Source organism: Plodia interpunctella, chromosome 9 (genome assembly GCF_027563975.2).
Source record: "Plodia interpunctella isolate USDA-ARS_2022_Savannah chromosome 9, ilPloInte3.2, whole genome shotgun sequence".
NCBI classification, from domain to species: domain Eukaryota; kingdom Metazoa; phylum Arthropoda; class Insecta; order Lepidoptera; family Pyralidae; genus Plodia; species Plodia interpunctella.
Window position 1 is genome coordinate 5,643,526 of NC_071302.1, and position 18,911 is coordinate 5,662,436.

General features: G+C 33.4%; 1 protein-coding gene across 11 annotated transcripts in view; it reads left to right on the plus strand.

Moving 5' to 3' along the window:
- Positions 1-1,199: 1,199 nt before the first annotated feature.
- Positions 1,200-18,911, plus strand: part of LOC128672725 (uncharacterized protein) — a 63,302-nt gene continuing 45,590 nt past the window's right edge. For 2 of the 11 annotated variants that reach the window (XM_053750057.1, XM_053750064.1), the window contains exons 1-2: positions 10,605-10,708; positions 11,222-11,484. In XM_053750057.1, coding sequence (XP_053606032.1) covers positions 11,448-11,484 — 37 coding nt within the window. In that variant the 5' untranslated portion in view covers positions 10,605-10,708; positions 11,222-11,447. Of the gene's footprint in view, positions 1,407-4,965; positions 5,166-5,636; positions 5,700-8,507; positions 8,940-10,604; positions 10,709-11,053; positions 11,485-18,911 lie in introns of those variants that run through there. The other 9 variants (XM_053750059.2, XM_053750065.1, XM_053750061.1 and 6 more) reach the window with 9 other exon arrangements.

The window sequence follows — 18,911 nt, forward strand, 5'->3', positions numbered from 1 at the left end:
CCATGATGAAAAGTAATAGTATCACAGAAGCAATTTATTTCTTTCTCATCTTCATTTTCTTGGATAACATTGTTAGATTTGCAAGATCACAAATTGTATATAATACATTAAACAATTTAATTTATTGAATATGTACAATTGATATTTACCAAATGAGATACAAGAAGTTCAACGTCCTTACATGTAATAAAAATAAGTCCTTCTCTTGCGTGTCTGTCTATGAACGCGATAAACTCAAAAACTGCTATATGGTTTTAACAGATAGTGTCATGTGATTCATGAGTTAACGTTTTACGCTAGCGAAGCCGGGACTGGCCGCTCAGTGTATAATATGATAATATTTTCAAGACAATAAACATACCAAAAAAAAAAGTTCTTACAAGGAAAAGGTACTAAACTAAATAAAGAAAAGAGAAAACAGCATTTAGCAAAATGACAATGTCCTCTTTATGAAAACGTCAGTAATATATTGTAAGCACTGAAGACAATGCTGGAGCATGAAAACGTATTTCACGGCACTGCTGTTCAGCAATTAATACTGCACCAGACATTGTTCGCAGTCAACGAACGACATTGTACGTAGCTCATAATTTACTAAATTAATAGAGAATGTGCAAAATGATCACTTATAAGATGAAATTGCAAAAACGTAAACCTGGAAAAAATATCCTTAATATCATTGTTTGCCAAGTTTAGCGATTGCTTGTCGAAAATATTATTAATTTAATTTATTTTTTAGGTTTCACTTTTGCCTATATTTCAGTACCTATATCGTATTAACAGTTATCACGTTTAATATACATTGCTATTAGACGTGTTTTTATCCAAAACGATACATATTGTAGGATTTCAAGTACAAAACGAGAAATGAAGGAATTAAATAATTAAATATCTGCATTGAGGTGTCTGTTCGAGAACGATTTAAGTATCTATCAGTGTACCTACAACATGGTTCACAATTAAAATTATTTAATTTATCTAGATAGGCGAGTCATGATAAACGGTTAGATTTAACATTTCACCAGCAGTAGACAATGTTTGAAGAAAATAAAGTAAAAAAGGTAAAAATTGTTGTTTTGTACTTCCTTTAATTTCAATTTGTTGCATTTGTATAGCGCTACACATTTGCAACGTTTTCACGGCCGCGTGGGGAGCCAACTCGAAAATAAAACAGTTGTGTATTGGTTCGGTTCGGCGGCGTACGTACCTACGCACACCTAGTATAATATACCTGTGATCTATAAAGTAACAAGTGATATTGCAACTTGTTATACTGTGATATTACCGGATCGACCCACTTTATCGACCCACTTTATTTTGATCGTTCCAGTGTCATTTGTTACCAAGAAGTGCTGTTTTGTTTTGTCGCCAAAATTGTTGTTTGTTCAGTGGATTAAGAAATTAATGTAACGGTAGAAAAAAAAACATGATTTTCACAGATAAACGCTTATTAAAAAAAAACGAGGAAATATTTTTCTTAAAATGACGCCACACATGCCTATATCACAAAAATGCATCATTGTACATTTTTATTTCACGTTAAGTAGGGTTTCTCTCGATTTAATACGAAGTTTATACAATAATTTTCTTTTTATTGCTACTTTTCATAGAACCTCAGGACTTGACAAATGTACGTCTAACGAAATCAGCCTAAATATTTGAATAAATGTAATTGTGATGTAATAAATAGGTATGAAACAATTAACGAACGCGCGTGTTCAAGACTAAGCTAAATTAACGATACTCGCTCTTAATTAGCCGCTATCTGTTTCTGTAAAACGAGTTTGAGTTTACCTACGTTTCAGGCGGAAATGCATTGCCACGCGAAAATAGTTGTTAATCCCGTGAATATTAGGAAACATTTGCGTGAGCCACGCTCCAGTTCAAATACTTACAAAACGACCTTAATAATTCAGTTGGTTCGAAATTCGTGGTTTGAATTTGATATACAAAAGTGAATCTACTGAATCGGTATTATAATATGGATTAACTTTTGAGATATTCTAATATAATTGATAACTAATTCTTACAGTCAGCAAAAAATTACAAATTAGGTTACACCGCCAAATTTGTCGTTGATTTTAACTGGCGCGCCGTTGACAAGGTGGCATACCTACTTTGTATTTTTCGGCGCAAGTTAAAGTTAACGTCAAAGTTGACAGTGCAACCCACCCTTAGTCGTTAATAATGTACTAAATAAAAAATAACTAGGTATTAAGTTGCTAATACAAGGGCAAATAGGATACAGCAGTAAGTAGGACAAAGATAGAAGTTACATAAATAGATAAATAATAATAAATAAATATATTAGGACAAATTACACTGATTGAGCTAGCCCCAAAGTAAGTTCTAGACTTGTGTTATGGGATACTAACTCAACGATGCTATATTTTATAACAAATACATATATAGTGAAACATCCAAGACCCGGGCCAATCAGAAAATGATCATTTTCCATCATGACCCGACCGGGGAAACTAAGTATCTATTCATTCTCCATGAGTTAAAGCAATTATATTTTATAAACTTTTTATAACCTTAACTTGGCATGACAAATCTATAATGTTTTACCTAGCGTGTTTATAATTACAACAAACTAACCATTTTAAATGTTAATAAATGGTTACTGTGGAAACATTTCCACCTGACTAAAAAGTCAGGTACTCGTAGATACTTAATATATTATGTTTATACGACTGTCGAAAAAGGAGTCTACTGTTTTCAGTTTTCAGGGGTCACGTTTGTATGTAAATACGTACGTTTGTACTTGTTTTCTTTATATGGCGGATTAAATAAATAATAAGTATATGTAGCTGAAAAATATAATCGTTAGGAGTGGGATATCAAAACTAAGATTAGTAAAAAAGTTTAAAAGTAAGTACTTAAAAGTAGTAAAGTTAAAAACAAAAATATATTTGTATATTTGTAAGATAATGCGTTACCGAACCGGGTCTTGTTTGCAGTCGTGTTGTTTTTTTGTAATTTCTGTGTGTTTGTAGTTTATCCTCCTAAATGATCTATAGGCTGTTATAAGCAAATGTCTCCTTTTGCCTAGCAGGGGGATAACATAGGAGAAAGACTATCACATATACAATAATAAAAGGTACAGATATTTTGTAATGTATTTTCATGTATTTTCATAAAGTTCTTGCAGGAATGATTATTAATTCACTATTCCCATGATACAATATCATCGGGGCACGCAAACAATGCTGGTATTCTAATTAGCCGCGCCAAATGCGAGCTGACGTCTGCGATCATTATCATTGAATGACGACACGTCCTTATGAGGTAGAGCCTTGTGAGCCTGTACGTACAGTCGTACAGATACATCGGACATAATATTAAACAAGTTTCAAGAAAATTTCAACTTTTTAGGATAAGCCGAAGTAGGTGAAAATCAACTTGCAAGATTTGATGACTGAACTAAATAAAAGCTTGTAAGTGAAAGTTGTGTAATATATATTCCATTATCATGAAACTGATGAAAAAGTGGTATTTCGTTTCAGAATTCCATGCGAGTTTAGATATTTGGGATTTCTACGATATCTGATTCAAAACATGCTCGAAAATTATTTTAGAGCCTTTATAATTGACACATGTAGTTTTGGTTGACACAAAGGAAATTAGAATTATTTACTTTTCTTCAAAAATGTGATTATGGTAGGCGATGATTTTAATTTATATCGTTGACTGTACATTCGACCACGCTTATTGCGCATCTGATAATTACTATGAGTAAGTCTCCAGTTAGCTCTACTCTAAATCTAGAATTTATAATTCTCAAAGTTTCCATTGGAATTTCAGATGTTTACTCATCGTCATAATAAGAAAATTCTTAATTTTTTTTAGTAATAATGTTATAATAGATGGCTTCTATTTATGTAGCTCCAACTTTTGATAATAATGAAAACCATTACTCATAACTGACTTTATATGCTTGGACAATAATATTATTGTAAAAAAAAATGTATAAATAATAACAATATCCATATGGATATTGTTATTATTTATACATTTTTAGTCATGTGGGCGATAGTAAGTCCTATATACGACTTTTTACGCAAGTACGCGATATAAATAGCTTAATCAAAAATGAAAAAAGTAGTTGTCAACTCTAAAGCATTATCATTCATAATTATTTAATTATGAATTGATAATGCTTTCCAAGGAGATGCTTTGGATAATGCTGCTTTTCATATAAAATAGTGCCTGTCTAGCTATTTCCGTCACCGGAAATGCATTCTTATAGCGAGCCCTCAATGGCGTGACGTCATAATATCGATCTAATGTCAAGTCAATGCGTAGACCAACGTCACATGATAGGAAAAGCCTGCGCGCGCAACGTTTACTTTAGATCTATTCTCTCAGTCAAATACAAATAAAAATTAGAACTAAACAATAGTGCTAGATTAATTTCTACAATAATTAATTATAATTACTGGGAATCATATATTTGTAAACCACAAATATAATACTTACCATGGTATTGAAGTAGTGATTGTACGCGCATTGAATATTAAAGCGCAGGCGTGAAAAACATGGCGCCGGCCTCACTGCAGGGTGGAAATTGGACAGAGGCGGATTCAGCCCATAAAATAATTTTGGTTATTTTTTTTTTACAATTAAGTTGTATATGGGACATATTACACATAAAAAAACAAAATTTTAGTTTTCACTCATAACGCATGAATAAGCAAGCATAAACTAAAATAATAAGAGTTCTCTTTGATCGTAAAGTTATATTTCGAAAGTTGTAAAAATTTTTGTTTGGAAAAGAATTGCGTAAGTTACTAAATAGATTGCGGTTTAAATAGATTAGATTTAGATTTTACTTTGACTTAGATTTTTTTTATAAAAGAGGTCAAACAGCCTAGTCCTTCCCTTGTACTATTTGCATTCGGCTGTCGTCGGCAATCGTCGAGTGTTTCCGCGGGTTCGCCTTCCAACCCTCGGCACGATGCCTCCGACACGTTCGGAAAAATCTTTAAATATTTCCTCGTTTTCCCCTAAATAATATCCTTAAATCAGTGAAAACCATGTGATTTCTTTATTGTAATAATAGATTTCAGAAAGTGTAACGTACTACATGTTAAGTTTTGGTGTCAGTGTTAGTTAATTTGTTTTGCTTATTGTATAGCGGAGAGTTGCTGTTTGGAATCAAGGTGGGTAATCAGAGCCAAATTTACCTATACATTCGACGAAATTTCATTAGCTTCATTCTTGCTTCAAAGTATCTATGTACTTCATTTCATACCTATAACACGAGTGGATTTCGTGGCAGATTTCCTTTATTTTTGAGAAATATATTATGAAATCACATATGATTTTTTAAATCCTTTCATGGACCAAAGATTGCAGTCAGGAAAAGTCATTGATGATCTATTATTTAAGTTCTATCTGTATTAATTCGTTATTTTATTTCTATACCAGCTTTTGGTCGCGGCTTGCATGAATTTCCCACAGGAACAGTTATTTTTGATGAAATGTACCCTATGTCCTTCTCTATACTTCAAACTATATTTATGCTTAATTTCAAGAAGATTGGTAGAGTGGATATAGAGCGTGAAAGAAATAACAAACTTAATTTCATGTTTATTATATTAGGATTTACAATATTTTTTGTATTCTTTCAGATTGTAAGCAATGAAGGACGTAGACGAGGATGACTGAAAAGGGAGAGATTAACAGGATGCTGGGTAAGTATATTCATAGATATTTCATTAAAATTACATCTTTCTGTTATTATAGTAGGTCGATAAGTTTGAAATCATTGTCAAAGAATCTATTAAAAAATGTACAACGCTTGTCATTTTATCTGTTGTTAGTATAAAGAGCATTTTAGAACTGAATTTAGTCTTTGTGTGCCGCATTGCACCTATCTCGATTGCCGGGACGTCTGTTGTTTAGCTGTTTACTGAAACACTTAGAGATTACTATAGTTATGTACAGACAGACTAGCTTGAGACAGTATGGCTACCTAGCCATCTAGGTATATAGAACATATTATATTAAAATTTGTACTTATGTAACCGTGAATAGAAAGTATCACAAAAAGCAGAAAAACAAAGGAAAATTGTTTAGCTCATATACTTAGCTTTTTTTCACTTAACCTATAAGTTAGAAGAAATGTAACGACCACCTTGGCTTTGAGTTACAGGTAACACCAAATCCCAACAGTTACATAAATATGTGCTCGAAGTAATTTGATCCGCAAACAACTAGCGAGTCTACTGCGGATGTCACGACACTTGTCATGAAATAGCGTTACTGCATTAGGTATAACTATTAGTATGCTCAAGTGATGTGAATTCTTCAATACTCAAAACACTTGTAAAGTCTAACTTAGATTCTAAAAACATTGGCTTTTTCATTATTATTGTGTTTATTGTACAGTACGAATGTTGACTGTTCATGACATTTTCACAATCGAAATTTATTTTTCATACTTATCTACCGATTTATTTTTTTAGTTTCATCTTTATAGATTTATTTTTATTTTTGAATAAGTAGGTATATCTAAAACGATTCCTAACAATAAAAAACTTCTTACTTTTTAGGGTATCATATTTTTAGAGCCAGTTGTTGCTTATTTCTTTTAATTAACAAATTAATTTTATAATAATCAAAAAATTCTAAAATTTTTAAGTTACATTATCACAATAAAATGTCTTTTTTAATGTACTATATACAAATGATATGATTTGCATATGTTAATAACTTGGTCATCTAACTAATTACTCATTTGCAACTTTCTCGATACTACTTTTACTAATATATTATTTTATAGGCGTCATAGCAAGGATTAACTTTCCCTTTAATAAATTACGACACGTAAACATTTAAATAGCGTTGCGTTGCGTTGTGTTTATGTTGTTGCGTTGCGTTGTGTTGCGTTGCATTTCGTTGCATTGTGTTGATGTTGTTGCGTTGCGTTGCGTTGCGTTGTGTTTATGTTGTTGCGTTGCACACATTAATTCCGTCGCAACGCAACAACATCAACACAACGCAACGCAACATAATGCAACGAAACGCAACGCAACAACATCAACGCAACGCAACACAACGCAAAGCCTTAATTCCTTAACGTTTTAGTGTTTCGCGCAAGTTGTTTACGCGTAAGTTTTTTGCGCGCAAGTTCTATCGCGCAAGTTCTTTCGCGCAAGTTCTTGCGCGGAAAAGTCTTGCGCGCATGGGTCTTGCGCGCATGGGTCTTGCGCGCATGGGTCTTGCGCGCAAATGTCTTTGCGCGCAAGTGTCTTTGTGCGCGAGTGTCTTTGAGCGCAAGTGTCTTTGCGCGCAAATGTCTTTGGCACATGTGTCCTTCGCGCAATTTTTTTAGCGCAAGTATCCTGATACGCTGTTTAATGACAAGCAACGTATTAAAAAATGAAGTCAGTTTTAATATCCAAAACATAAGTAGTTCAAAACCCGGCTTATCAAATTTATAAAATCGATGCAATAAAACTATAGGGATTTTACAAATGTAATTCTTGGCCTAGTCACTGGCCACAAAAAACTCTGGTAAACCAATGTATCTGTTTTGTTATTTAAAGTTAAAAAAGGATTCAATTCGGAAAGTTTCTATTTCATTTCGTTTCATTTACATCTTTGCTAGAATCTGTCACAGGATGTATATTACTTCTTAGATTCCCGTTTATCTTAATGTAATATAAATAAGTATCATCTGTTCTTGTCATATCCCATTTTAACAACTGAGATCATCTCTTTATCTGGAGCAGTGGGTCTGTTGTTTCATGTTAACGTTTCCACGTTAACACAATTAACATACAGACATTGGTCATTATCATTAACATTATCACAAGTTATCGATGTCGTCATGTGTTTAAAGAACTTCAAAGTTCAAAGAACAAAGAATTTATAATTATACATAAAAGTGAAAATTAGATAGTAGGTAGATATTCTTTTTTTGTTTTATTTTCGTCTTATTGCAAATTAATCAATGGAAGTCATCACTTTCCGCAGCTTAGTTGGTATGCTTTATCTGATGTCGATCTTTTAGATGTCAAAGTTAGAGATAATCTTTTAACACCGCCAGATTAACATGCAGAGCTGGGTTTTAGGATAAATTATATGCCTTATGAAACACAATAAAAAATAGTCATTAAAAATCTGAACGTGTACTTAAATGGACCCTGTCAATAAAAGTGTAAGAGCGAGTTCCCATTGATCAGTCGCGCTGTATGGTCCTCCGTTATATTGACATCCGTCGACGGATCAACACAGAAGAAAGTAGAAATTGTATGAAGTTTCGACGCATGTCAGTGTCAAACTCCATAGAAAACAACGGATCGCGACGGAGTTATAGGAACACGCTCTAAGTGTAAAGATAAAGTTCTAGTTTAGCAGTTTAACCTTTCAAAACACAAAATATTTACAAAAAATATTGCCTTTGTAAGGCTGTCTGTATTTACTGTCAACAATATTTTACTATTTTAGCCGTATATAGAAATCACGTCAAGGCTCATCGAGTCTGACGATGCAAGTACTCAGTCATGTTCGTCTCTCGACAGACGCGTCTGTGATAGTGATAACCCAATGATAAACTATTAACTATAGAGATAATTTAAAAAGTTTTCTATGAAACACTAGTTAAACAGGTGCTGTGTTGTGTAATATACGTCCGCTGAAGGTTATGTGGTCAATAAAAGGAAACAAAACAAAAAAAGTGCAAGTGACGCCGAGCAATATAAAAGTATTTCTGTCAAAAATAAAGAAGAGGAAGAAACTATTTTAGAGCAATAATTTGTTACAAGTAAATCTGGTTGAAATGATTGCATTAGTGTTGTGTGTTATTGAAAATTTAATAGCAGTTGCCAAAAATGCATACGGCCCATCTATTGAACTGCGACAAGAAGAAGTAGTTCAGTCTAAATCCACGAAAAAGAAAAAGCGAGCTCGCAAAAGGAGACTAAAAGGTTTGTAAAGAAATAAACTGCACAATATATACCTAAACAAACACACTAAAGTGTGTTCTATGTATATACCTAAACAAACACACTAAAGTGTGTTTGTTTAGATATAAACTTCAATTTAATAATAAGAACTATCAGTCAGTTGACATTGCACTATTATTTGGATAGTATCGAATCGAAAGACTGTTGATGTACGATTGACTATATCTGTTGTTATCGTAAAGATACTATCATTTTTATCAGAATGTGCATTCTCGGTGTCAGATTTAGAATTAATATGAATTTATAATGTTGGAGCGGAATTATAAAGACATTAGATATGAATATCAAGGTTACCAGTAATATTATATAATAAAATATACATCAATATAAAAACTTAGCGACATCTTACATAATTTGAAAGATACATATTGTATGATCAAGTTAATTGATCTATTATTAAGAAGGCTACTTCTATTGATACTATTTTATAACGAGCATCTTTAGTAGATGGCGTTAGTCTCGTTTACGTGCGGGCGTTAAGGGTTTTTACTTCTTTGTGTCAAATTCATATTTGAAATATTCATTTCTCGAATTTGACTAATATCATTACGATTTTAATTTTGTTTATTCATTTATTTACGTAGTTGTTGACTGAACAAAATTTATAGATGACAGTTTTATTATGAATTTGGGTTTGGGAAGTACGAAACTCATTGGGTTTGTGAAATAGTACATAAATCATGTACATGTGTAACTGAAACCTTAATGACAGTTATGATCCAAATAAAAATTGGTTGCAAATTCCGGGGTCATTCACTTTACGTCGCGTATTCTGGCTGACTTATTTGGCAAGCATACCGTTACATTAGTAAACCGTAAGTAAGCTAAGTAGGTACCTACTAAGAGGTACCTATGACAAATCTAAAATTCTCTACAACTACTGCCTTCTCTGTCTCTGTGTTCTCTTCTCTATTCATGTACTTGCTTGCTACAATAGTTCATTCATGTGTTTTTTCATTCATAAGTCATTTGTTGGTTATGTACTCATATTTATTTTCCACTTTACTCTTCACAATATTAACGTGGAAGTTAGTTAAATTTGGTATTGTATTAATATACCTAACTAAGTTCTAAACATCACACTACATAATATTAAATTAACTGAACGCATTTGATTTTATTATCCTCTTCTAATTTTATGTAAAAAAGATAAATATTTTTTTCTCTGACGATAAAACTCAATAAAAGCAGATTCAACAAATACACGAACCTTGCGAAACAAAAAAATTATCAGGAGTTCCGCAAGGCTCAATGTTAGGTCTTATGCATTGATTTAAAAAACTATTTTTGAGTTTACAATAAATATTCAATATTATAGTTATAAAACTATAATAGCGAATATTATAAAAATATAATAGTTATAAAACTATAATAGTGAATATTTATTGTATTTCAAAATAAAGATTTATTTTAGTTCTTGAACACATTCTACTCAAATGGTGGACCTAATGCAATTTCGTAATTGCGTACTACTACAAATACAGAATTTATTAAGTACCTATATGCGCAAGATGTTGTAGCGTGTTCTATTATTTTATATTTTTGTTACATTTTCATGGTGTGATAGTTTAAATATTCACCCTCCCGCCTGTTGAGTTGTGATTGTCCATGACGTCGTGGTGATGGTGACCGGAGTGAAGTTGGGGCGCATGCGTACGTCAGTAAAGCGCGTTGCGCCTGCGCGTCTGACGGTTATACGGCGGTGCTGTAGTCGTGATCCGATTAACAACGTCAGTTTTATTTTTATGTTATCTATCATATTATAATTAATTTGTTTTATTTACGTCTCGTAACGTATCGCATTGCTTGATTTGACGAAGCGTCAATTTTAATGATCTCACTATTTTTTGTGTAGTTTTTTTCAACTGGAATTCACATTATTACTCATACCGACACGGAAAGAACAATTTTGCAACTGTTGATACAATGCTTGCATTGTACATACAATGCACATTACTTTATAATAGTATCAAGATTTTGATAATAATCGGTCGCAGTATTATCCAATGAATTCCATTCTATTTGTGTCCCGGCCCGCTCCCGACGACGTTCCCTACTACAGCTGAGTTCAGTCCTATTGGCGTCCCGTTCCCACATTGTTTGCTCATTCACACGCCCTGTCTGATCCCGACATCCAATATTTGGTATCAGGAATACGGGATAGCACGTTTGCAGCTGTCAAATCAAGCAATACGCGGCGCAACTCCTACGTACATTATTAATCTAATTTTTTTCACTTGCAGTGCCTTTACTTGTGTTTTGTCACGTGCAAAAACAATGTGAAAAGTGGTTGTTAATAATTTTACTGAGTAACTTGTATCCTTTCTGACTCGTATGGTTTAAAAAATCGATCGAAGACGCAAAATATGAGGTGTTTACCTCGAAGTGTCGGAGTGTTTAGTGAGGTGTCTGATTTACGATAGTGCAGATTTACTCGAACACTCAAAAAGGATATATTGGGAAAAGAAAATGCGGATCAAGAGCTTCACAGATTTTCGTCCTAATGGTAATATTTGCATTTTTATTTAAACACTGAACCCACATTTATAACGCTGTTTACTCTAATACCTACTAGATATCAATTAATTTCTCATATGAATGAGTTTATAGAGAAACTTATATGTACACAAACCTACCTGATCCTTTAAAAAGTAATATTGTCACAATTTGTGACTATAAAACATGATCTAAATACATTAGAATTATTGGACATAATTACTTTATTCATTCATAGATAATGTATTCGTAGCGGTTATAAGCATTTCAAGAAAATGATGATCGGTGTGACAAGACAGTTACCATTACCATCATCATCATCATCATTGACAGGCTTGACAGCCCTCTTAATGAACGCCATCCCTTCTCGGTCTTTTGATTAGAAGCATAATGATAGCAAAATTTGACATCAGCAATTTATTCACGATAGAGATGACAACGATAATGTGGATGATTATAGGTGAAGTTTGAAAATGTAATACCTAATAATAAAATGAAAGAAATAATTCTACAGATTCTAGGAAAAGTGGGCGTATCCCCTCCCAATCCAATATCTAAACAGTTAGTTATATAAAATTACTCATCATATCTAAATGTTTTCTAGCATTGGGTTTGACGGCCAAAGATGCAAGAATAATACGGAAAAAATGATTTAATCGATACAAACTATATTGATGACTTTGTGATAACAAAAACTACTATTGTCAAGCCTTTAAATGTGATTTGACACCTCTTTATTTATAAGTTCTCTTCCTCTCATGAAAGATCCCTCAATTTATACATTACAGTAGATCGCTTCAACCTCAAGTCTCCGTTGATCGGTGATGATGATCCTACATAAAGATACCAAACAACAGTGCCGTATGAACGAACATGACTGAGAGCTCTAATGACTTAAATTGCGATGACTGGACCCGCCACGTCCTCTCATTGGCCCAATTGTAACTGTCGAGGTCGTCCGCGGTTTCATCACCTTCATAAATATAAAGATATATCCCATATGGCTGGCCTTATAGATCCAAAGAATTCAGGGTACTTTCGTAATTCTGATTTTCGGTATTCACAACATCCAAAGATTACAGGTTCAGGTTTTACGATGTCAGTTTTGCTTATCTCGTGTGTAAATTCATGATATTATGCCTTATCATCACCGAAGTGAATTTTAATTAAATGTTGATTTGGTTTAAGGGTGTGTTAATTTTATCAGAAGTTTTACGGTCTGTAATGTGATATTGACTGCAGAATCAACCCATGTTACTTATAGCGATTAATATGATAGTTTATAGCGCAATTTGATTTCATGTTAGGCTGTATTGTGTATTGTAATATTAAGCGCTTGTACAAGTGTTTCCCGATTATCGTAGTTAACAATGTTCTAAAATCAGCTATAAATAATTTGGGGAATAAAAACACGTGGAAACCCTTGTTACCTTATCAACGTTTAATTAGTTATAATCATTTTAGACAAGAAATTTATCCTAACGAGATATAAATATTAATTCCATCGCAGCATATTAACATAAATATTTATTTTATCAAACATTTGCTTGTAAATTGACGGATTAGGTATTTAATAAAAAAATCTGCTTCTCGGTTTAGCTCCGTAAATTTGCATGTTTAATTGTAGAAAGTTTGGAGTGCTACAGGAACAAACACTTCCTTATTAGCATAGATTAGGATGTAATGCTAAGTAGCTATTGAAAAAGTATACACAAGTACACACACCTATTCATGAATGAATTTTGTCAACAGAGAGAGAGGAGAAACAAATTTTCGTGCTTTATTACACCCTCAGCATTAACGAAGTTTTTCTTCCTTTTTGTACACATTTAAGATGTCCTATTGTTATTTAACAAAGTGTCTCAGAAACTTTTATGGAAAAACAAAAAGTTGTTTGCATATTTGTACAACGTTTGGCAACATCGTAGATACGTATAAAGAATTCTATCAAGTCTAGAGAGAGAGAACGTATTGAAATTGGGAGCCTTGACCTTATTGTTCCAACGAAGACAGATGATAAATAGCACGCGGTAGTTTGATGGATCGGTGTCGCGGGTCTTGATGGATACGCTGTTCTATTCAATTTTTAAGAAGCCGCGAGTCGAAAATGGAGAAAAATCAAAATAAATCTTCAGATTCTAGCGAAATTACATGCTAATAAGTCGGTACGATAAAATCAACTTGGCTACTCCTACGCTAGACATACTCAAAAGTTTCAGATTATCAACTTCTTATAATATAGTTTATAGCAATGCCTTTAAGCCTAAGATAGGCATAACTGCGTCTGAAGACGTCCCTAAGAAATGCCAGGTAGGCCCGCGGGGCACTGGCTCCCCCTGGGGATTTGACGAATCAATACCACCCCTCTGCGACGTTGGTTGTTGACTCAGGTCCCCGTGACGGGAAACTAACATCCAAACGATATTTGTTGTAAGACTTTCTAAGCGTTCTTCTGCGAAATATTGAAAATAAGTAGTCGATTCGTTAAATTTGCTGTGTAGTCCAATTAGCTTACTTATTTGCAATTAAGTTTCGGTTTGATGTACTTTGTAGTGTAGTAGTGTAAAGAATAAGAGGTAGTGTTGTTTTATAATTGGCTTTACAAAAACTTTGTCTTCTGATCAATACCCATTATGCCACAATAACAACTGTACTAATGTAATAACTTTATAACATAGAAAAAATAATTTTAAATGAAAATTATGAATCTCTTCCCACATTATGTCAAGTTTATGAATATTTGTAATGACTGCGGAAAATGCAATCACGGGGAGATTGATACATGCTAGTGCGTGAGCGAAAGTTCTATTCATGGCATCCTCGTGGCACCTACCTAGTATTGGTACAATCACCGTAGGTACTACCGCCGCCGTGCACATCTGTTACGTAACAATGTTTGTCTTCGCGTTTGCCGCCATATCGCACATCCTGTATTTTCTCGACATTATGAAAGCCATTGTCGACGTCGTTTCATTGAGCACTAATGTCATTTTGTATATTTAAATACGCAGTCGTCGTGTAATGCTGAAGTAGTTTTAATCAGCTGTTCTACTTAAATTTTGACAAATTAACATATTAATATTGTCTGTATTATGTTTTATTAAATCTGCTAAGTATTACCTGCGTTGACATTAAGACCTATGATAATTTAGTACAATTCAACATAATTGGAAAATACAATGTCACTTTTCTAGACAAGTTACTGTTTGATTTTACTCACCATATTGGCTAGACATTTGCTTGCTTTTCTCTTTTAAAACCGTCACGTACGCAAATGTATTAAAATATTCAGAGACGTTCTTTCACAAAAAAGTGTTTCATTGTTAATATATTCTCTATAGTCCATAAGCCAACAAGTTTCCGTTTTGTTACTGTTAAGGTACTCAAATCTGAATACAATTGTTACTTTCAAAATTCATATCTTTATTTTAATACGTTCTTCAGTGTTACTTACGTAAACAACACTTTTACAGTCGAAAGTTTGTCGCACCACTACTTAGCAGGTGATTGGCGCTGCCGTTAAAATATGTACATTTATTATGCTGCTAATTAAGTAGGTACGTAGTAAAATTCATCGTGAAACGATCTGACAGATCCAAGAGTTATGCTTGGACGAACATCAGAATTAAACAATTTCATTTCCAATAGAATAGACCAATTACATCGTTGAGTGCCTCTTAAAATGCGACATAAATTGATTTCGGATTGCATTATATTGATTGGGATATATAAGTACTTCTCATCAACGTGACCAAAATTTATTGCAATCGTTGTTATTCTACCGCTAAATCTCGACTCAGATATGCTGCGCATAGCGGACCAAAACTGAGTTTTTGAACAACTTATAGAATTTTGTTATTCACATAGCGTAGCATAGCATTGGTGGACATTGCTCAGTAAAGTTTGTTAAAATTGGATGGCAAGCAGTGGACCATAGAGGCAAAACTATATTTAATTAAAAGATATTTAATTGCGCGCCAATTCTTCCGAAATTAACCAACATACATCTAGGTACCTAATCAATACTTAATTGAATTGCGTCTACATACTTGACATGGTGGCATACAAAATAAAAGTACATTTCGTAGCCCTGTTGGGCACAACCAGTAGATAATTAGGTATAAATATTTGATTAAAATGTTTATTAAACATACATCATGTCATTGACTTGCATATAAAAGGTGCATTGACAGAGGCCAAAGTACTGTGGGCACCAGGTGAAATACGACCCGGTGCATCTGCCCCGTTGGGTTTATCGATTTTGATGAAGGTACTTTAATTTTATGATAATTCGATGTACTTCAGAATCTTAAGGTGCAATTTAAAATTAAATTTGCGTGCGCTTGATAAACCCGTAGCTTGTTATATGTCATATTTTCAATAGGAAAAAGTTTCATAAATAAAAAATAAAATAGCTTAAAAACCATTGCAAATAAAAAGTAATTCCATTCACATTCAACCCCTAATCTAATCCGCTACATTTTCCACTTAAACCTTATACCTAACTTCCCCTCGTAATATTGCGATGAATCACTCTGTACGTGTTTCCAAAAATAACTATATATATACCTATCTAGATTCATGGAAGTATACTGAAGATTAACTACCAGGGTGGACACTCGCACCCACCCCTAAGCGCATTGCAGTTTTGTTATGTATAGAAACATGTACTTATATGAATATATTTGATTTATACACATGTAAAATAAACTGGATTATTAACTTTCCTACTGAATAAGAACATGAAAGGTGGGGAATATGGGGACAAGAAATGTCCTATATAGATCAGAAATGATGTAGCTTCCTATAGAGGTAAAAGAATTTTGGAAATCGGTACATGCGTTCAGAATATTTGGATTTTAAAAATATAATACTTATATTATATTTTTAAAATCCAAATTTGAAACTTTGAACATCTCTGCATTCTCAGATAGCTGGTTAAGGCGTCGAGTTCATTACGTCATTAAAATTCAGTCATTATAGGCATAAATATGTGTTTTATAAAATAATTAGAAAATAAATCTTAATTTATTTTGTAATAAATCCTACTATAAAAATCCAGACTAACATAACTCTAATTATTTTATAAAACACATATTTATGCCTATAATGACTGATACATACTAGTACGCAACGTCAATTTATATTTTTGCCTTATATGTGGACTGTAAGACCTTTTATTTTGCCAGTTCAAGGGCCAAGGCTAACAAAAGTATACGGTCAGCCAAAATTAGCCCATAATAATAGAGAAACAAATCACCTGTGCCCGGTTTTATGTCAAGGTTTATACCTACCTCGTAAGTATTTATGAGTCATTTAGGCATTTGAATTTTAACATACTAGTAAACCTAATTTTATTGTTGTATGTTTTCAAGTTTCATTTAATCCAGGTCTCTCATTACACCATAGTAAAATTTCATTTAGCGAGATGAATTTTAATGACGTAATGAACTCAACGCCTTAACCAGATATCTGAGAATGCAGAGTTGTTTAAAGTAGATAAGACGGGCAGATACTTGTCACGTAAAGTGGCGACTGCGGGGGCGGCTCTACAGGGCCGTCTCGCGTGCACATCCCGCAAAATTAATATCTTTCCCTCCCCTACGCTCATTAACATGCTCAAATGCTCAAGCGATGACGCGTACATTAACTTAGGGTTATTACACTTTTATACATTAAAAAACGTGGCGGATGTTCAAGTGGCAATATGCAACATTCTGCAATAGTACAGGAACATTCTATTCCGTAGAACAACACTTTTTAATAGATATGTAATGATAATATTTTCAATATAAAATAAACAGCTACTGGTACAACTCAAGACAACGCAAATGTTCGTAAAAAAGATCTCGAAACTATAAATGGTGAGCTGATTACAAAAGCAGATAACATAAAAGGACAACATTTGTATTTGCAATATGTTGCATACGAGAGCGGTCTCACTTTCAGTGCGGGTGTTGTGTCCACATGAATAAGAAATAAGAGTTTCCCTTCTGCAAACAATAAATCGCGGTACTCACGACGTCGGCTGGCACTCTGCCAATTTTTCCTTGCAGTTCCAGAGTCCAGCTCGATACGAGACAATTTGCAGTCGATATTCTAGACGATGACTGCAATAACCCATCGGCTTTATTACTTTAAAGACTAACTCTGATTTATTTTAGTTTTGCACAGCCATCACAACATCCTCTACACCTTTGATGTCGTCTGCAATTTACATTAGTTTATTTAAAGTTTCATTTACAACATAGCTGTTTCTAAAACACAATATCACATAGCGTGTTAACATTTTCGACCGGAACTAAGTCAGGTGAAATTCTTTTTAAAGCAACCGTTGCCGGAGAAACAAATAGTTTTGTAAATCTACAAAATCTAGCAAATGATTTTGTATCACGTACGTATGAAATGTATGACACAGATAGCAGTGCGAAAGCTGTTTAATGTAGACCAAGGCTTAATTAAATCAAGACAACATCAAATAACAGGTTTTATGTGAAAAAATGGCTAATCGATGAGAAATATATTCATACACAGCACATAAGTCAGTTTTTTTTAGAAAAATCTTAATGGATAATATGCGTGCAAGCATGCTGATATATTATGTACATGTAAAAACTTGCGAAAGTGAGAGCTCCATGTGAAAAATAAAACAAACTGGACTACTATTCTACTGCTTAAAGAAAAACTAAAAATAGTTACTGCGAAAGAATTCGATTTCGACGCTCAATAACGATAAACAGACACGGTGGTGAATGTCTGACGACTCTTAGGTTATGGAGGTGTTAGGTTAGTTCAATTAAAGTTTGACTAACAGCTAACACACCATAGTGCGTTTTACAATAAAATACATACATAACAAATTTGGTCAACATCTTAATTGTTAAATCTCGACACATTGTCCCCACTTAAGTTTTGTTTATCACTTCCGTTGGCATACTGGTAGTGAAACAAATGACAATTGTCAATTTGTCACAATGTCTCGCTTTGACAATGTTGTCTAACGTGTTGACATGAAGTTGATTTGAAGTGGCCTAAGGGGCCTGAGTAAACAGGAGGGATACTGGTGGCTGTCGTCCGTCGTTGTCTTTTGTGTTGCGATTTCAAAATTGAGAGACGGCTTTCTCTCTCTATTATGAAGTAGTGAGATAAGAACACTTCAGAAGTCGTTAGCTGTTGAGAACCGTTATTATCATTTTGGTTTTCTTCTTTTCTTTTATCCTAAATAATCGCATCGCATTTTTATTTGTAAGTATGGTTCCAAGAACAATCTAAACTATCATGTAACAAAATGTTTGTTAGTGACAATATCACAACTTTCCATTTTTATAGTACTCAGTAACGAGGTACCTGCCTCATGATAGAAGTATTAATGTAAATGTAAACTAATATCTCAAGAGTTGTATGTCCTAGCAATAGCCAAGGACTGTCCTACTGAGA